We start from the raw sequence: 20,035 nt of genomic DNA on the forward strand, positions 1-20,035 counted from the left end.
ACGCGGCCAGGGGCGGGGCCACACGTACGGGGAGGGGCCACGGGCGGAGGCGTGGCCACCCGGGGTGGGGCGGAGCCAAGCACCGTGTGGTCCCGCCCTCCCGCTGCCATGGCAACTGCTGCAGCGGGGCCGGACACTGGGGTGTGCGGGGCGCGCCTCCAGGGTCTCGCACTCTCGGGGAAAGGCCAGGCTGGGGTCCTCAAGCCCTTCGGCCCCCGGAGCCTGCAGGAGGCTGACTCTGGGCGGGGCCGGGCTGCAGCTCTGCCTGTGGCCTGCAGGGGGCGCCCCAGACCCTGCACAAACCCGCTCCTGCCTGGCGGGTCGGGAACGGAAAGGCTGGGACTCGGTGGGGAGTTTGGCGGGGACTCGGGGGGCTGGGGCCACCTCTCCCTCTCACTGCCCTCGAGGTGCATCGCTAGTGCGCGTGCGTGCCGTGGGCCTGAGGCTTCGGGCTGCGGGGAGCTCCTGCCCCGCTCGCCTTTTTCCCCTCCTGTCCGTGGTCTGCGAATGACATGAGAGGCGCTAAGTAGGGTGCCCTGCAGATGCCCCCACAAGCAGGCGCCCTTGGCATGGAGCACCTTTCTGCAGCAATGGCTCCAGAGCTGCCTTCGAAGGTGGGGGTACTGCGTCGGGGACAGGCCCAGCCAGCATCACGGTTTCTCGGAGGCGGGTCTGCGTTGACAGCTGCCCTGGGCGCCCACCGCTCACAGCCCTTTGTGGAGGTTGCACTTTACCATCCGTGTCGTGTCAGCAGAGGAAGAAGGGTTTCGAAATCAGGGCGGCCTCCTCCCACAGCGGAAGAGTGCAGGCTCCTTTGACTTACTTCCGGCCTGGGCTGTGGTCACCCTGACCAGCTGGGGTCTCTGGCCCTGGTTCTTTTGAGTGGTGAGTCAGCACCAAGGAGGAGCTTGCCCAAGGCTGCCCTTCTGGCCTCGGTTTCCCCGTCTGTAATGATCGCATAGTGTGATCTAGGACAATCTACCGAGAGGACCCTAGGCTGTGCCCTGAGGTCATCCCTTGACCAAACTCTGGCTCCTTTCTAAGTCTCTGGGCTAGAAGGGTCCTGGCAGCATCCTCATTGTGGTCAAGTGGCTACATGCCACCTGAGGTCACCGCTTCCCCCTCCCCCTCCCCTCCCCCACCTGGTGTTATCAGGTCATGGTGATGCCCTTTGCAGAAGCTCATAGACCTCACAGTCCAGTCCCACCGCCCATTGCTCCCCCACCCTCCAGCTTTCTCACCTTCCCCAAACCCGACTCCCTCCCAGGACCCCTTCTTCCTTCTGGGCAGCCTGCCTCCTCATCAACCTGGTATCACCTCCAGGTGTCATCTGTACAGGTGTCCAACTGACACCCCCCCCCCCCACTCACTAGGTCCTGAATCAAATCCAGCCACACCTGCCCTGTCCCCTCACATCCTCTTCATTTCCTGGCTGTTCTGCTTCCATGGACCCTGTCACTTGGCTCCAACCCTAAAGGTCACCCTGGGCTCCCACCACTCTTCCCCATGTCCTGGGGACCTAGCCTCTCTGCCTTCCCCCATCTACACCTTCAGGTCCCCAGTCCACCTCCCACACGCTACACAGCCAGCGACTTGCTTTACCCCAGCTCTCACCACCCAGTCCATTTCAGGCCTTTGTGGCCGCCAACCCAGAGCCTGTCAGATGGAGATCAGGACCTTCACCCAAGCAAAAAAAAAAAAAAAATTAAAGAAATAGAGGTCAGATCCCTCATCCACCTGCTTGGCTCAGCACTGGGGGCTGCATGATGACTCCTTCCACAGGACTCCAGCTAGCCAGAGCCTCTTAACTGTACGGTCCCACCCACTGCAGCTCAGGTCAGCTGTGCTTGGTCACAGTCCCCCCAGCCTTGCTCAGCCACCCATTGCCGGGGGCGGGGGCAGGTTTTAGGGCACGGGCATACAGAAAGGGGAGTGGATAGAAACCTCAAGATGAGCCGGGTGCTAGGGGATCACCCCAGGCCTCACGGGCTGACAGGTGCAAAGAAGGAAAGTTGGAAGGCAGTGGTGCAGCCTGCAGGGGCAACGTTACGCCCCTCAGCACAGTGCCTGGCACAGGGGTGCTCTTAGCCCCACCATCTCCAGGAAAAGGCTGTTGGCACCTCAGGCTTCTGTGGGAGGAGGGCTGGGCACTCCCACTCCTCCTTGACTACCCATCTTACAGAGGCTGCTGGACAGACACACGGAGAGAAGGACCTGCCCCGGGGAGGCCTGGCTGGGACAGACTGGCCTGTCACAGGCTCCCATCCCCTTCAGCCCCAGTCCAGTGGAGGGCTGAGAGCAGGTCCCGGCCCCAATAAGAGGCAGATGAGCCAAGGAGTCAGGCACCATTTTTTATAAAAACGCATAGTCTCATTTTCCACTCTTTAAAATCACATTCAAAAATCGGCAAAGAAACACACCGGGGAGTGAGGAGGGGGGAGGGCGCGCCGCCCCAGCCCCAGGGGAGGCGGCACCACACACAGTAGCGCGACTGGCACAAGGGGGCATGCGGCGAGGTGGCACGCTGCGGGCAGTGGCACTGACGGACACAGGGCCAGGAATGGACAGCCCAAGTGGGGGCACGCAGACAGTGGGGGAAGGGCCAATCCCACAGTGCCCTCTGGCTACAGCTGCCTGACCCCAGGCTGGCCCAGCATCTGAGCAGGCGAGGCCCCGGCCCAGCCCTCGGGCTGGCCAGGCTGGTGTGGCACATTCCGCAGTGGTCCTTCTGTGGTCCCTGAGCCCAGCCTGCAGGGAAGGTGGTAGCACCTGCTGGTGTGCCACCACCTGGTCGAGGCCCACAATGTCTGGGAGGTGGGAATGTCAGGGGCCAGGGACACAGAAGCTTTTCCCAATAAGGGCCATGGAACCCACATCATAGGCAGTGGTCCTGGGGCCCAGGGAGACAGGCCTCTTCCTCTCTCCTGCTGGGCGGCGTGCAAGACAGCTTGGGCTCCACCTTCAGGGTCACCCAAAGGTGGCCTTAAGGGGCTTCTTGGGAGGGGTCAGCAGTGTTCCCTGGCTGGGTCTAGCTAACATGCCCAGAGCCTGGTCCGCCAGCAAAGGGCTACCTAGGACCACTGCCCTCTCCCCACAGGAAGACACTGGAAGCAGGTGACCCTGCAGGGGTCGGGACTGCGGACGTCTGGGTGAGTGGCAGCAGGAGCCGAGGCAAGCGGGGCCCCTCCCGGGGGGCTGGGCCAGGCTGGGGCCACAGGAGAATCACAATAATTACAAAATAAAACCTTTTTCCGCTTTGCGGGAAAACAAATAATAAAAATTCAACAAAATAAATTAGAGGTTTATAAAAGGCAGGCGGGTGGGCAGGCGGTCAGAGGCCGTTGGCACTGCCACGCTGGATCAGCGGCACCTTGCTCAGCTCCACCACGGGCGAGCGCGGCTTGTTCTTCATCTTGGGCACCCGCTGCACCAGCTGCTGGGCCTCGCGGTAGGCGTCACGGAGCTCCTTCTTCCACTGCACCAGCTCCGGGTCGCTCTGCGCGGCCGAGACAGGCTGTCAGCCACGGTGCCCGGCCCGCACCTGTCTCCCGGCCCCCGCCAGGGACACTTACGTCGCACTGCAGGACGAACTGCTTCCCGCCACGGATTTTGAGGAGCAGGCATTTGCGCTCCTTGATCTGGGTCTCCTCCACGGACTGGATCTCCTCCATGGTCAGCAGGCTCTGCTGCAGGGCACGGTGGTGTGGTGAGGGCGGAGCCAGGGTCACCTTCCCCCCTGAACACCCCGTCCCTGGGCGGCACCCGCCCCACGCCCTATCGGCCCCAAGCCCCCGTCCCTGAGCTCTTCCAGTCCTTACTGGGGCCTCGCCTTCACCCCGCCACTCCAGCCGGTTGGGGAACAGGTAGAAGTACCGCCGCTGCCACTGGGTCAGGAAAGGGTTGCCCATCTTGGACATGTAGCCGTGCATGATGCAGTCCTTGCCCAGGGCATAGTCTGAGGGACAGAGTGAAAGCTGACTCATCCTGGGCCGTGGAACCTGAGTCCAGGCCGGGGGTCCTCGGCCCCGTGGACAGGGTTCTGGCCCCCCCAAGGCCGTGACAAGCCCTCACCCTCCTCGTGGCCCAGCTGCTTGTTTTTCGCCTTTTTGCGGGCCTCCAGCCGGTCTGTCTCTGCGTTGATGGTGTTGAACACGGTCTCTGCCACCTCCTGCTGCCACCGCTCCGAGATGGTGAGGGGGAAGTTGCGGTAGAGCTCCTGGTCGCTGTCCAGTAACTTCAGCCGGACGGCCAGGGCAAGGACACACGGACACACACAGAGGAAGGGCCCAGGACACCTGTCAGTTGCAGGCCTGGGTACAGCCGCCCCAGGGAAGCTGAGGGAGTAGGGAGCTGGGGGCCAGGGGTTGGACAGGCCTGGCTCAGGGCTCAGAAGGGGCAGTACCTTAATGCCCTTTGTGTCCTCTTCATCAAAGGAGCCAATGTCGAAAGCATCGGCCGCGTTCACTTCTCCACGAGGGGGGATGAGAGGGGGAGGGTACTGGGGGGGAAGAGGAGTCAGCGTGAGGCTGGGAAGGGCAGCAGGCTGCCCTCCTGGGCCTGGTCCACTCTCTCACCTTCTGCAGGAAGACCATCTGCCAGTCCAGGGAGCGGAAGAACGGGCTCTCCTTCACTTCCTGAGCCCTGTGGGGAGATGCCGGTCAGCTGGGCTGGCCACTGGCTACATCACTGGGCTGAGTCTGGGCCCGGAATAGACCAAAACCCAAACACAGTGCTGCCGAGTCGGTTCTGACTCCTAGCAACCCGTAGGGCAGAACAGAACCTCCCCACAGGGGGTCCAAGGCTGTCTTTGTGGAAGTTGACAGTGACCTTTCTCCTGAAAAGAAGCTAGTGGGTTCGAACAATTGACTGCAGACTACAGACAGAAGACAGGCCCCGTAACACCTGCACCATCAGAGCCGACGGCTAAATCTTGCTCTGGCAGCTCGCCGGCTGGGTAACCTCAGGCATGTCGCCTGCACCTTCTCCCTGGTGTCCAAGTGGAGAGACCACCAGGAGATCATGGGAGCTTTACTGCTTGTAATTATCAGCACAGTGCCCAAGACACGCCCACTGCTGTGAAGTCAGTTCCGATCACAGTGACCCTCCTTCAGGCCCCAGGCTGGACATCTGTTACAGGAGGGGACTGCTTCTCTAGCGGAATGGCTAGTGGACTTGAACTTCTAATCTTTCAGTAACAGCCCAACACATCCCGACACCAGGGATCCAACACAGTGCCCAGTGTTTAATTAATGCTCCTTCGGCACAAAAGGCTACTGCCATCACTATGTTGGCACCATCACTGTCCACGGCTATAAACTACCAACTGGCTTGAGTAGGTCCCTCCCTGGGCTGCCCCTCGACCCTGAGCATACCGGGTGGGCTAGGCCCCCAGAGGGTACTGAGGGGATGGCCACTGTCCTCACAGGGCCGAGGCCTGCAGTGGCCTGCGTGCAGCTGAGGTAGGCCTGGCACTCACCCTCGGCCCAGACAGCCTAGCCTCCGATTGACATCCCGCTGCAGCAGCCCCTCCAGCAAGGAACGGAGTTCGGGGGAGAAGGAGTCGGGCAGCTCCACAGCCTGGAGGGAGAGCAGCGGGAGGGGTGGCAGTTGGGGAGCCCAGGCTGTCCAGGGGCTCCACATCCCCTGAAGCCTGATGCCCCACATCGTTTGCTCCAATGACGTCACGAGTGAGTGTGGGCGGCAGGGGCTCAGTCCCTCTGAAGTCAGAGTGGACACAACCACCCCAGAGCTCACTGGGCGTGTCGAGAACCAAAAGCCTGTAACCTCACCCCAGTGTGGCCCCTGCACAGAGAAGCCACACTTACCATCGTCAAGGTCATGCGGTCAATCTCATGCTTGTCTTTGGTCTTGTGCTGCCGGAAGGGACTGTGCCTGCAAGAGACAAGAACCCACAGTCAGGGAAGAATGGGGACGCTGAGGCAGGCAGCATGACCAGAGCTCCAACATCAAGGACAGAGGAGGGCGCCCCTGCCACCCTCACCCGGGGCCCACTCACCCCCGGAGAAGCTTGAACAGCATGCAGCCCAGGGAGAACCAGTCGGCGCTGCTGTCGTAGGCCACACCCTTCTGCAGGACCTCGGGGGCCATGTACCCGTGCGTGCCCCTGTGAAATGAGGAGGTGTAAACGCCTTGGCTGGGGACCCCAGGGGGGCATGGGGGCTGAGCAGGGAACTGTGCTCACACGCTGGCGTGGGGCTTCTTCTTGGAGAAGTCACAGGCCAGGCCCAGGTCGGAGATGCGCACGTGGCCATGTTCATCCAGGAGGATATTGGCTGGCTGTGGAGAGAGCCCATGAGGTGCAGCCCAGAGAGCACACGATGAAGCCCTGGCCGGTCAGCACCAGCCAGGCCACCATCTTCACTGCAGAGGATTAGGGGTGGCCGGGCGCCAGGCTTGGGGTGGGGCCTCCACTTTCCCCACTTCCAACCTGGACCCAGCAAGTGGCTTGGAGGAGGAGGGCAGAATAGAGAGGTGGGCAGACGGCTGGCCACTGCCTGAATAAGGTGCCTTGGGCCTGGGAGAGTGGCTGGGTACTGGGTAGGGCTGGCACGTGGGCAGGACCCAGGGCAGGGGGCATGTAGGCGGGGCCACACGGGCAAGGGCACGAGGGTGGGACTGTGCACTGGGCAAGAAGGACGTGTGGCTGGGGCAAGCACCGGGCAGGAAGGGCATATGAGTGGGCAGAGCATGCTGGCTGGGGCACGCATATGGACAGGGTGGGCACACTGGGCAGGCCAGGTGGACATAGCTGGGCACACTGGGTGGGGTGGGCATGCTGAGTGGGGCGGGCATTTGGGCAGGACTGGGCACACACGTGGGTGTGCTCGCTGGGTGGGGTGGGCACAGGGGCGGGGCGGGCAGCACCCACCTTCAGGTCTCGGTAGACCACGAAGCAGTTGTGCATGTGCTCCAGACCCAGGATGATTTCAGCAGCGTAGAAGCGCATGTCGGCCTCAGAAAAGACCCCGTGCTGGGACAGGTGGTAATGCAGGTCCCCGCCTGAGGGGGGGCAGTGCTCAGCTCCCAGCCCTGTCCCCTCCCTGGGTCCACCTGGGGCTGGGCTACCGCAAGGGTCACTCACCGTTCATGAGATCGAGAATGAAGCTGAGCTTGTCCGGCGTGTGGAATGCATACGACATGCACACGATGAAGGGGCAGTCCTAGGAGGGGAGGGGTGAGCACAGTGGGCTCTGGTGGAGCCTGCCCGCCCCCAGCCCTGCCCAGCACCATCCACTCACCCCAGTGCTGACGAGGGACAGCATGATCCGCTCATTGAGGGCCAGCGTCTCCCCCTGCTTCATTTTGATGCGCTTCTTGTCCAGACACTTCATGGCATACCTGTGGGCAGCAGGCAACACGGTCGACTGCTGCAGAGCCAGACTCCACCACAAGTGTGTGTCATACATCAATTCAGGGGCACTAGGGGATCTAAGGAGGCCATGGGGGTGGAAGTAGGGTGGAGAAAGGATGCTGCAGCAAAGCAGAGGTGGGAGGGAGGAAGAAGGAAGATAGTGGCAAGAGGGAACAGCACAGGAAACATTATAGAGAGCAGCACAGGGACAGTGTAGGGAACAGCATGGGGATAGTGTAGGGAACAGCACAGGAAACACTATACAGAGAAGCAAAGGGACAGTGTAGGGAACAGCGTAAGGAACAACACAGGAAACAGAGAGCAGCATAGGAACAGTGTAAGGACAGTATAGAGAACAGTGTAGGAACAGTATAGGGAACAGCACAGGAAAAGTTTAGGGAACAGTGTAGGGACAGTATAGGGAACAGCATAGGAACAGTGTAGGGAATAGCACAGGAAGTATAGGGAACAGTGTAGGGAACAACACAGGACGGTGCAGGGAACAGCACAGGAAACAGAGCAGCATAGGAACTGTGTAGAGACAGTGTAGGGAACAGCACAGGGAAGTGCAGGGAACAGTGTAGGGAACAGTATAAAGGGCATTGTTGAGAGCAGTGTAGGGGAAGCACAGGAAACAGCAAGTATTAAGGAAGAGTGTAAAGAGCCCAGGGAACCCCTTAGGAGCAATGCAAGGAGCAGCACAGGGAACGGTGTTGGAAACACTGTGGAGAAATGGAGGGAACAAGGCGGGCACCGTGTGCAGGAGACACAACTGGTCCATCTGAGACGTGGCTGCATCACCTGACTCAGCCTCAGTGTACTGATCCCCTCAAAGCTCGTCTCACAGGATGCCTCTGCCCTCGGGGCCCCTGTTCCAGCCACCCCCTCAAACGGCACCGGGTGAGCAGAACACTCACATCTTTCCCGTGTCAGCCTTCCGGCACCCATAGACCTCACCGAAGCCGCCTCGCCCAATGATGCGATGGACACTGAAGTCATTCATGGTTAACTGCAGGGAGTGAAAGAGTGGGTGACCTCCAGGAGTCCCTGAAACCTGCCTGGGTCCAGCCTCAGAGCAAAGGCACCCAGGAAGTAGAGGCCTATCCCAGGGGTTCCCCCTAGCTCAGCAGGTCCTCTGGGGCCATCCCTGGGGACCGTGGCCAGCTGGTGCCGGCTCCGCCCACCGCAACACTCACGTGAATGTTCAGCTCCACGTTCTTCCACTGACAAAACCGTGTGAATTTATCGCTGTAAGAGAGAGTGACAGCTCTGATGAACCTGGAGGGGGCAGACGAGCTGGCCATGAGCCTGACTCCCAGTACCACAGCCTCTGGTCCGACCAAGGACAAACGTGGCAACAGTCAAACCCATGTTTCTGTATCCACAAAGGGACATACGCTCCCAGCTCTGGGACAGCCTGGGGGCTATGCTCACGGAGCAGCACACCTGCCACATCGCTCAGGTTCTGTCACCTTTTGTTTTAGTTCCTGCTGAGGGCAGATGTTAGAGAGCAGCCTGTGCAGTGCGGCCCGGAGCTTCGACTCCTGTGCCTTGACAGGTGCCTTCACGCTCCTCCCACTAGCCTGCAGTCACTGCAGTCCCACTCCCTGTGAAGGCTCTGTGGCAAGGCGGCTCTGGCCCAAAGCGGGCCACTCTTCCATTAGACTGAAATCTCCCTCAGCTCTCATCTGAAGCCCAAGGTCCCAAGGGGCACTGTGCTCCTGAGTCCACCCCACTTCAGCCCTGAAGCTTCTGACCCCATTTGGGGCCAGTGAGACTGTTCCTGTGGGGGAGATGATACACAGGGGCTCAGGACCTGAGGAGTCGTCTCCTGATCTCCTAGGAGTCCATCCATGTACTGGGGACCAGGTGCACCTACCCCAGGGACAGATACCTCCTACCCCAGGGCCCACAATCCACATACAACACAGCCCAGACAGCACCCACCCTGGGACCCATATACCACCTGCACCAGAGCCCAGACACCCTATTACCCGACACCTGAGCACCCCTACTCCACCTCTATACTGACTCCAGCACTCACCTCTCGATGAATTTCTGGAACACATCGCCTCGTAGATTCTGACAAATCTCCTCGATGTAGGGCTGGGGGAGAAAGCTAGTTGCAGAGCCCTGGCATGTAGTCAGGCCCCCTGGCCTGAGGCTGCACCCCAGGGGCCCTCACTGGGCACAGGGCAGTTGGAAGCAGGCAAAAGCAGAGGGAGACCCATGCAGCACTTACCTGGAAGAGGTCTGGGGGCACCTGCTTCTTCACAAGGTGGCTCTGAACATGCTCAGTGGCACTTTTCGAGAAGGGCTGGGGAAGACAGACAGCTGTGAGTTCTCCACTGGGTCCTGTCTTCCCTTGCCAGCCGGAGCCAAACTGGGTCCACCCTCGGAACTGGCTCCAGAGACTCACGTGTGAGCAGGCCAGCAGCTCCTTCATGATGTAGGCGTCGAAGATCTCCCTGCTCCGAGCCAGGCGCTCCTCCTCCGTCTCCAGTTTCTCATATTTTTTGATCTAGGGAACACGGTTCCAAGTGGTCTCAGGCAGCCCCCTCTGACCCTCCAGCACAGGCCCCCATTTTGACGGTCCACCCAGTGTGGGCCCTTACCCCACATCCCGTTCAGTGTGGGGCATCCCCTCCCACCCCACAGTGAGGGCTCCCATCCTGACGGTGTACCCCACGGCCTGACAGTGTACCCCACGGCCTGACGGTGTACCCCACGGCCTGACGGTGTACCCCACGGCCTGACGGTGTACCCCATGGCCTGACGGTGCACCCCACAGCCCGCGCAGTGTAAGGTGTCCCTGCCCACCCCACAGCGAGGGCTCCCATCCTGACAGTGTACCCCACAGCCCGCTCGGTGTGGGGCATCCCCTCCCAGCCCACAGTGAGGGCTCCTATCCTGACCGTCCACCTGGTTCAAATCCCTTGTCCCACAACCTGCTCAGCGCATGTTCCTCACCTCCTCATAGAACTCCACCAGGGGCTTGGCCTCCTCCAGGTGGTTCAGACAGAAGTCTCGGAACAACAGGTACCCTGAGAGCAGAGGGGTGGGTCACCCAAAGCTGCAGCTCCTCCCAGGGAGACAGCATGCTAGAGGGTGAGCAGAGCTGAGGGCAGCTGGGTGACCTTCTGTACCTCCCGGGCACTGCCCTGTACTTCCTGCCTCCGACAGGGTCACCTTCAGTACACTGTGCATGGGGTTCTCTGGGAACAAGGCGCTCTCACAATAGCCCTCGCTCAAGCCTCCCAGTGAGGTCTTTTTAACATATGAGAAGGGGATTTGCCCAAGGTCATACACCCTATATACTCAGGACCCAGACTGTTCCCTACTCGGGCACAGGGGCTCCTCAAGTCAACCTCAGAGCCTGAACCCCAGATCAGGCCAGATCCTGCTTCTCAGGAAGGTTAGTTCAGAGCTGGGTGTGAGCAGGGCCCGTCAGCCCCGTCCTGTGGGCTGAGTCCACGGCATGGGCGGACGAAGGACACAGTTAAGACAGCGGCATCAGGAGGAGAATGGAGGGCAGGACCAGGGCAGGACCCCGCGACCACAGCTCGGGCCAGCAGGCGCCACAGGAAGGACCCCGCCCCTTCCTGTCAGTTCCACCAACAGCCGGAGCAGCTGTGGCCTCGCCAAGGGGAAGCTGCAGCTCTCAAAAACAAAACCCCGAAGGAGGAACTTCCCCCCTCAGCCTGGAGGAAAGCAAGGCCACACCCCGGCACAGGGCTTCCAGGGTCTACAGCCAGGGGCAGGAGGTGCGAGGTCACGGCCGGGGCCAGCAGAGCCCAGGCCAAGATGGCCACAGCTCGTGCTTGGGGTCTGGCAGCTGGAGGTGGGGTGTGCACTGGCCGCCCTCCACACTCACCTAGCTTCTGGGAGAAGATCTTTTCAAAGGCCACCTCGCCTCGGTCCTCCAGGTACTTCTGCATGACACTGCGGATGCTGCAAGAGAGGACACGGTGACTGGGAGCCAGAAGCCCCTGTGCCCACAAAGATGCGGCCTCGCTCTGGCTGGCCACAGCTGCCTGGCACTGCACCAGAGCTGAGGCCTGGAGGGGTCTGCAAGGTGCTGAGTGCCAAGCCTGCCCAGATCAGGAGGACTGGGCCTAGGTCCCCAGAAGCCCACTGTTCCCAGTCTGGTCCTGGCGCTGCCACGTGCCGGCTTTGGGAGCTTGGTCAATTCCCCAGGGCCAGTCCACTGGTGGTGCGTAAACACAGGGTGGTCCACCTGTACGACGGAGTGTTCCGCAGCCATAAAAGGGAAGGAGTCATCGGCACACGCCACGACATGAGGGAAGCTCAAAGACATGCTGCAGCGTGAAGGTGGCCAGTCGCTAGAGGCCACACGTTGTACCATCGCACTTACAGGAAGCTTCCAGAATCTTCCAGGGGGGTGGCAATGTGTGGAAACCACATGGCATCAGTTATGACAGGGATCACAACGACTACACCAAAACCACTGAATCCCAAGTGGTGTTTTTTTTTTTAATGGGAGGAAAGGTAGCCTCCCCTCCTTTCACCGTAATAGCCATCGCTGTCACGGTGATTGTGAGCCACGGTGACCCCATGCAGTGACCCCATGCGGTACAGGGCAGAGCCGCACTGTGAGATTCTCTTGGAATCAGATTGTCAGGCATTCTGTGAGTTTGAACCATCAACCTTCAGATCAATAGCCAATACATATCATGTGCAGCACGGTCACTTAATCACACGTGCTCCTGGTCGTAGTGGGGGCACAGCAGAGGCCTGACTTGCCAAATAACTGCTGATACCCAAGTACCCTGCCCCCATTTTTGTCACCTGGCCGACCACAGAGCCTCAGAGGTCCCTGACAGCTGTGAACACACACATCTGGCCCTCGAGTGAGGTGCACAGCTGTCTAAATCAAGGGCCCATATGTCAGGTCAGCAGCAGGTCCCCAAGAAAGGCCAGTGAGCAGCCACACCCTAGTCTGTCCACAGCCCTGTCTCTCCATACTCCTATGCTCGCCTCCTGAGCTGGTCAGTGCCAGGGCCCCAGCTCAGGCTGTCCTGTAAAGATGTTCCCATGCCCAAGCAGGCCCTTCCAGGACCTATGATGGCCGATGAGGTGTGACAAATCAGCTGTTCCTGCGGTTCAGAGAGATGGAGCTGTGGGCAGGTGGTGGACCGGGGCGGCCCACCAAGGACAAGCCAGAGAGATGTCCGAGGGGATGCTGAGCTGGGAGGTGAGTGGGTGGTCTCCACAGGAGGGAAGCGGGTGGACTGAGGGCCCAGGTCTGGACGGAGGGTGAGGGTCATGCATGCAGACTGACTAGGAAGTGGGCAGAGCTGCATGGGGAATGTGGTCTAGAGCCTTGGGGCCAGGCATCTGGGAGGACAGCGGCTCAATGGTAAGAAAGGGGCCTTGAGCTATAGCGAGTGGGGTGGGCTGCTCTTCTGCTCACCACTTTCCTTCTAAGAAGGTATGAGGTGGAATCCACCCCAGGCCCCGACCCCTAGGCCCTGACTCCCAGACCCCAGGCCCCACAGCCCCTGACCCCGCAGGCCCTGGTTCAGATCCGAGCCCTTCTCAGAAAGGCCACACGGCTACCATGACTGCAAGCACAGCTGTCGTCAGTACAGCCCTCAAATGGCCCTGCCACTGCCCCCACCAGAGGCTCTGATGACGTGACCTCCTTGGAGAGCTGGGTCCAGCAGGAAGTGAGACTACTGATGACAAAGGCAGGCCCCAGCAAGCCTTGGACGCCCACCAGACACAGCCAGACCCTGCCCCCTGGAGAGTGACCCAGCAGCTGGGGCCCAGGTGTCACAGCACGGCCACAACAGACTGGTGCCTCTGGGACATCAAGGGCACCCTCTGAAAAGCCACCCTTCCCTGCTGAAGCCAGTGTCCACCAGCCAGGCCTCCTGGGACATGCTGAGACATGGGACCGAGGAGAATGCCTGTTTAAGGGGCTGCATCCCACAATACCTCACGTAGTGGGAATGTGGTGAGATGGTCGGAGATGGCCCCAGGACAGTCCTGGGCTTCACGCTGGCCCAGGGCTCCGAAGGCCTGGCCTGAGCGCCTTCCTCCACAGTGGAAACTGTGAGGAACCAGGACAGCAGAATTGGGCTGGTGGGCCAGTGAGCAGGCCCGGGCCACAAAGGCTTGTTGGCTCCTGCTGGACACCAGACAGCAGGTTGGGTCAGAGACCCCGAGAGGTGGCCCTGGGCTGGATCTAAGCTGTGTGTAATATGGGCAGGGACAATTATGACTGAAAAATGGCAGGAAATAAAGAAAATATCACATCAACCTCCTGGGAAACTTCTCTGTCTAAAACGCGGCCGGGAGACGCAGGTGGCGGACAAAGCCTCAGGCGCCTAGGTATATGCACCCCGACTCCCCACAGCAAAACCTGTGCCTGCCCTGTGAGGGCTGGGTGGCTCCAGACCCCCGGCCCCTGATCATCACACGGCCCAGCAGCCCTGCCAGGGCTGGGTGCTCTGCAGGGGAGAAGTTCCCAAACATTCCCAGAGAGCCTGTCCCCAAAGCAGCCAGCTTGCTTCCTGGGGAAACAGTGAGATGCAGGGCCCTGAGAAGCCAGCCCTCCTCCCTATCCCCAGCACTGCACTCTCTGCCTTAAAAAGGAAGAAAAAAAAAATATTCCTTGTAAAACAAACACTCCGCGCCCCAAAGCAAACATGAGGTCAAGCCTGAGTGAAGTCCTTGAATGGGAGGCCCCCAAAGTGGCAATGTGGGGGTTTCCTGTTCTTTCCCCAGGGAGCTGGTGGCTGAGGGAGCTGGCAGATCAGGAGGTCACTCGCTGGGTCACCTTCTTCCCTCACCCTGCTCTTCCCATCCCCCATACAGGCAGCATCTCAGTGGCCATAGAAGACCAGAGACCACAGTTCCCGCCCCAGGGGGGCCAAAGCTTACTGGGAGGACATGCTTCCCAAGATCATTCTGGAATTTTAAGAGACACAAGTGCCAGAATATTCCCAGCAGCGCCCTCTGAGGCCCCAGCACGCTGGGAAGCACCCCCTCTCCTTGCAGTCAGCAGGTGTCCAGGCCCAGCCCCCTCTATGGGACGCCACCAACTTTAAATGTCTGGTTTCCCCATTTCCAAAATGAGGATGTTGACAAATTGCTGAGGTGACCCAAACACACTGGCCGCTGAGGAAGCTGGAACGTCCCCAGCAGAAGGGGAACTCTCTCCTGAGGTCCCAGTGGGCACCCACCTCCTGCAGGGAGCGTCCTGACAGGGACCCTGCAGCTTGCCAATGGGTGCACCGGCCTTTCTAGAAAGCTCTAAAGTCAAGCTTCACATGAGTCCCTTTTCTGGGATGGAGCCTGAGGCCCAGCCCTGATCAGGTCTGATCCACCACACTCACTGAGCCCAGTTCCGAGGTGAGGCACTAGTGCCAGCAGTTGGGAGCCTGTCCACAGCCTGCCAGGTACCGAAGGCCCCCTGGCAGAGATGAAGGAGTGAGCGTCTCCCTGGGGGGGGGGCCCAGCACTGTGTGTGGCCCGGGTGCCAGGACTAAGGTCACAGGACAGGAGGAGGACAGGGAGGGTGGGAGTGCCAAGGGAGAGAACTTCTGGAATCACCTGGTTTGGAGGAAAATGGTCTGGACGCGCTCTGTAGAGCAATGCACCGACTCATACACACAACCTCACTCAGCTCAGGGCCCGAGAGGCAGACAGACAACCATTCAGAAGGTAGGACATGAGGGCCACCTGCCCAGTGTGGGTCAGTGGCCATGAGAATGTCACTGAACCAGCTAACTTCCAGGGATGAGCTGAGGGTGAAGAAAAGGGGGTACAGGAGTCTCAGGGGATTCCGGACTCAGGCTTAGTCTTGCCAGTGGCCTAGGAGCCCAGGAGAAAACACCCTGCCGGCCGGGGACCATGGTTCCTATTCCTGTGGAACCCCTAAGCTAACCCACACTGTCACCTCAATTCCAGCTCGGCGCACCCCTGTGTAAGAACGGCCCCAGGTTTCCAAGGCTGTACTGTCAACTAGAGGAGACTGCCTCACAACTCTGCTGTGAGGGGCTGGTGGGTTCAAACCATCAACCTTTCGGTTGCTACACTCTGGGACAGTGCGAGGGGGGCCCAGCATGTGCTGGGAGGCGGAGGTTAACAGAGCACAGTAGAGCTGCGGTCTCAGCTACGCTCTTGTCTGTGGCATTTCCAGGAAACCTGGCACTGAGGTGGCAGTAGCAGGAGGAAGTCCCCTGGGGCCTCTTATTAATATTTCTCAATGACTCTCCCTGGGGCTGACACTGTCCTCTGAGCTCAAGGACGGGGCCGATACTGACAGGAAAGACAGACCCAAACCACCAACTCCAGTAAAGGAGGGGTGGGAGGGAGAATGGGACCCCCTCCTGTGTGAGGCAGCCAGACCCTGAGGGCCATGTCTGGGTGGTGGGTGGTGGCTCTCGGGCTGGGGGCTCAGGGAAAGAGGCACATGGCTGTCCTGTCACGTGTTGGCACATGCTGAACACATGCCCCCAGCACCCCCCCCACACCTGAGACAGCCACTGTGGGAGCCAGAGCTCCCAGCCTGCAGGTTCAAGGGGGGGGTACAAGTCTGTCCCCCCATTAGGATGACCCCCAGCGTCAAAGAACCCCCTGGCAGAGCAGGGCTGCTCTCATGCAAACACCAGAACCCTCCTGAGCCCAGTGGCTCCTGGGCAGCACAGATGCCAGCCTGGCGGGAAGCAGCGATGCGGAGAATGGCCTTGTTTTCTTCAAAACACAACGCACCTCGCTTTCAGCAGCTCTGTTTTCTTAAAAACAACAACAACAACAACAACAACAAAATCTGCACAAACATTAAAACCAGATGGGCATGAGCCTGAGTGTGTGTACGTGACCAGGAAAGGACAGCGACCTCCAGGCCCGAAGGGACGGTGAGGGGCCCCTGCAGAGGGGGCAGGGCACGGAAGTTGGCTGCAGTGCCCATCATGCACCCTGGCCTTGGCCTCGGCCGCTGCAGTGGGCAGCACCGAGGGAGTGGCCCCTCAGGGTGGTGGGTTCGGGGCGCTGCCTGCGGAGGGTACCTGACGTCACTGGGGACTTACTACAGCACAATCTGCATGAACAGGATGCATTACTCCGGCTGCGGAGCCCAGCTTCCCTTGCAGCACGGATTCTGCCTGGCTGCTTCGCTCTGCTCCCTCTGAATCCATTAGGCAAGGGAACAGCGGGCGGGCAGCTTAATGGCACAGCTACACCCTGCCGAGCTGCGGAAGGGCGAGCAGATGGGGAAAGGCAGCCCAGAGACCCATTCCCGGGGTGCGGCAGCGGCAGCCCGAGGGAGTGACTAGGGACGGAGATAATGGGGTTTTCGGGGCTGGGAGGGAGAAAGCCCACACTGCTACCGGAGTGGAAAGTTCTAGGGAGGGAAGGAGGCCACAGCCGGCAGGAGGTTCAGCTGTGATGAGAGGGAAGTGAAGAAGCTGGCTCCTGTGCCCTGCACCCCCCAGGGCCTCAAGCCAAGGGCAGGAAGTGCTGGATGCAAAGGGTTAACAGGAACGAAGATGCTGTGTCGAGGAAGAGGAAGAGCAGGGTCTGAGCCACAGGAAGGGGGAGAGGCATGGTGGGGGAGGGACCAGGAAACAAGAATCTCAGGCCTCAAGGGCCTGCTGAGACAACCACTGCCGCCACCACTGCCACCGTCCCAGGAGGACAGAGCACTCCTGGGGCACCTCGGTTCCTTGCCAGGAGCCCAGCGGGCAATTGCAGAGGCCTCAGAGGCCAGATTAAGTAAATGATGTTAATTACTGCCAGAAAAAGGGAGAGCCAGGCAGAGAGGTCCACAAGAGGAGCAGCTTCCTCTCATTTCAGAGGAGAAACTGAGGCAGGGGCTGATAACCCCAGGGATCCCCACTTCTCGACTACATCTCCTTTGACAAGAGAGTTGAGAAGCGGGTTCCTATCCTTGGCTTCTACAGGGTGACAGAAGGGCAGGCCTCTGTGCCAACCCCAAGTGGCACCATGCCCACCAAGTTCCCACCCCCCAGGCCTGAGAGCCATGAAGCCAGACTCAGGGCTCAGCCAAGTCACAAAGGGATGCCAGCCATAGAGGGCGGGGCTGCCAAGATGGACCACCTCAGGGCATGAAGAAGTCCAAACAAAAAGAGTAATGGCCTTCCCCCGACTCTAGAGAGGGGGGCCCCATGTGCAAGACTACCTCCTCAGTGCGTTGGCCACCAGGGCCGCTCGGCACAAACGATGCCAACTGACATCCTGGGGGCTGCGTACTGCTCCCAGGCCCCTGCCTCAACCCACAGCTCTTGGGACTGGGGTACCTGGTGACCCAGACCACAAAGTGCAGATGGGGATGAGTGCAGAGGAGTTCAGGGTTAGGGTGGAGGAAAGGAACACGACCCAGGAGTCCAGAGATGTGGGTTCTAATCCCAGCTCTTCTCCGTGACCAAATCTCTCCTCCTCTTAGCCTCAGCTTCTTCAACTATTCAACCGGGGGGGGGGGGGAACACCTGCTGAAAGGGAGTCAAAGCACTCTGCAAACTGGGACGTGCTGGGCAGGAGAGCGGGCCGGCCAGCATGCGACCACTGGCTCAAGGGTTAGCCCACGGAAGGCCTGGACTTCCAGGATGGCATCCAGGTCGGTGGCACTGGGCTGCAGCCCCTCCCCAGGTGCTGGTGCCCTGCCACGCAGACTAGGGCTTCCAACATCCTGCTGCCAGAAAGTGACCCCACGTTAAGAAGTCACAACACCTGGCTCTCACCTCCAGCTGCTCCCCTAACGCCCACTGCCCACTCAGGAGCCAGTGAACCAGAACACAGCCCTGTGGGGTTCCTTGAGTGACTACTCCACGTGAGGCAGGAATGTGCCAACTTTCCAGGTTGTTTTTTTTGGACCAACTGAGATGACAGATGTCAAAATCAGCCACAAGGACTTATCATTTCCATCCTAATTCCTCTCTGTGCTGCCATCACTAGCCCAGGCGGCAAAGGAGACAGGAAGCGATGCGGGCTCCTTCCACACCTGCAGAGAGACCAAGGCGGGGCCCCAAGCGAGCAAGGCATTCTGGGGCGGGATTACCCAAACAGAGAGTTCCAGAAAGCGCTCCACCTCACACTTTGCAAAGTGCCTGTCTGTGGGAGGGTCTCAAAGCCTCTGAAAAAGAGCCCTTGGGAGCCCTCAAGGTGCTGCCCGCATTTCCTCTCTCGTGGCTGTCATTTCTGAACTCTTTTCATTCTAACCGACTCTGCTCCTCGGACAGCCCCCAGCTAACAGTCAGTCCTGGTTCCTGTTTTGAGAAATCTGATTGCACACGTCTCAGAAAAAAAAAAAATCCCACCCAAAAACCAAGGTCCTAACGGCTTTTTCAAAGCACAGGCCTATTTTCCTGTCTCCTGGTTTGGTGTTCGGTCAATGTAAAACCCAGGTGGAGGGTGCTGTGCCACTCAGCCTGGCACCTCGTGCAGACATGCTGGAGGCCCAGGTCTCATTTCACAGATGAGAAAACTGAGCCCCTGCCCAGGGAAGGGGCTTGTCCAAAATCACAGGAGGCCTGCTCATTCCCAGGCATGGGACCAGCCACATGGCACAAAAAAAAAAAACAAAAGGGGGGGGGGGGTCTGCATTGGAAACTGCCGCATGTCCAGGGCAGTCAGCAATCAGCAGTCCAGAAGCCAGAACCCAAGCCGGCAGCAGGGCTCCACCCTGTAGTCTGTTTGTGACAGAGACAGTGTGCTGGTCACTGGCCTCTGGAGCTTCTGTCTCCACCTGTTCCAGAAAGGCGAAGCCACACCTGTCCTAAGGTTGGTTTGGACAACAGAAAAGCTCACAGCAAGCCACCAAGGCTGGGCACCCAGCCCTCGTATCCCGTACACGCCTGAACCTACAACCTGAAAGTTTGAACTTACACCAGCAACTGTCTTACAAGGTGGCAGCCCTTGCTCAGCTGCTCCAGGGGTGCAGGGATGTGCCCTGGTGGGCAGCACCCACCAGGATACAGCGCACACGGGGTGACACGGAAGACGGGAAAGGTGCAGTAGTGGTCCCCCCCTGTGCACACACACCTGGGCACAGCCCACCTGGCCACCATGCACCTATGCCACCCCCAGCACACACGCGTGGCCAAAAGCTCTCCCAGACCCAAGCCTGGACGGTGCCCCCAAGAGACGGTGGAGAAGCAGCCCCGAAGAGTTGTTGCCCCCCACCCCAACCTCTCGGCTGGCAGGGATGGAAAGGGTGCTGGGAGGACGGGGGCCAGAGCACGGGTGGCAGTAGTGGCAGCCAGGCAAATGGAGGCAGGCCAGGGGACCCCAGGGTGCCCCAGGGCGCGCGGCCCAGAGGAGGATGAAGAGGGGAAGGCAGGAGTGTGGGGTCACAGATGGAGGGGCCGCGAAGTGGGCCGTGGGACGCGGAGCCCGCGGGGCTGGGAGTGCGAGGGCCCTGCGTCCCGGTGCGCCGGGCCGGGGACCCAGTCGGGGGGCAGCGGCGGGCAGAGGGGGTGCTGATGTCGGGGTGGTCGTGGCTGCGGGCCGGGTTCCGGGTCGGGGCTCTCGGGGGCCGGGCTGCCCCGGGAGCGGGGCGCGGGCGCCCGGCGACCTCACCTGGGCTCGGGCAGCAGGATCTTCTTGCTGGCGCGCGCGGCCGGCGTGGCCTTGCTCTTCTCCATGGCCATCAGGTAGCTCACGTCGGCCAGCACC

General features: G+C 60.3%; 1 protein-coding gene across 1 annotated transcript; it reads right to left on the reverse strand.

The window, feature by feature from the left end:
* Positions 1-3,313: 3,313 nt before the first annotated feature.
* Positions 3,314-20,029, reverse strand: ADRBK1 (adrenergic, beta, receptor kinase 1). The gene is made up of 21 exons (XM_006893264.1): positions 19,940-20,029; positions 11,247-11,323; positions 10,343-10,416; positions 9,792-9,893; positions 9,615-9,689; positions 9,417-9,478; positions 8,569-8,620; positions 8,290-8,381; positions 7,260-7,359; positions 7,103-7,181; positions 6,890-7,020; positions 6,203-6,297; positions 6,017-6,124; positions 5,826-5,892; positions 5,477-5,577; positions 4,575-4,641; positions 4,403-4,498; positions 4,072-4,234; positions 3,819-3,955; positions 3,573-3,686; positions 3,314-3,496 (listed from the first exon to the last, which is right to left on the reverse strand). The coding sequence occupies exons 1-21, from the start codon at positions 20,008-20,010 to the stop codon at positions 3,332-3,334; spliced, it is 2,028 nt and encodes a 675-aa protein (XP_006893326.1). The 5' UTR covers positions 20,011-20,029; the 3' UTR covers positions 3,314-3,331.
* Positions 20,030-20,035: the final 6 nt, after the last annotated feature.

This window comes from Elephantulus edwardii, unplaced genomic scaffold (genome assembly GCF_000299155.1).
Source record: "Elephantulus edwardii isolate Elephantulus edwardi_28Jun2011 unplaced genomic scaffold, EleEdw1.0 scaffold00126, whole genome shotgun sequence".
Taxonomy (NCBI): Eukaryota; Metazoa; Chordata; class Mammalia; order Macroscelidea; family Macroscelididae; genus Elephantulus; species Elephantulus edwardii.

Bases quoted from the DNA above. Each gene is read 5' to 3' on its own strand.
- ADRBK1 (XM_006893264.1), bottom strand. From the start codon at position 20,010: ATGGCCATGGAGAAGAGCAAGGCCACGCCGGCCGCGCGCGCCAGCAAG. The intron at 7,360-8,289 runs GTGAGTGTTCTG...TGCTGCCCACAG, and splicing joins AAGGCTGACACGGGAAAGAT to GTATGCCATGAAGTGTCTGG. The intron at 3,687-3,818 runs GTAAGGACTGGA...CGTGCCCTGCAG, and splicing joins GGGGTGAAGGCGAGGCCCCA to CAGAGCCTGCTGACCATGGA.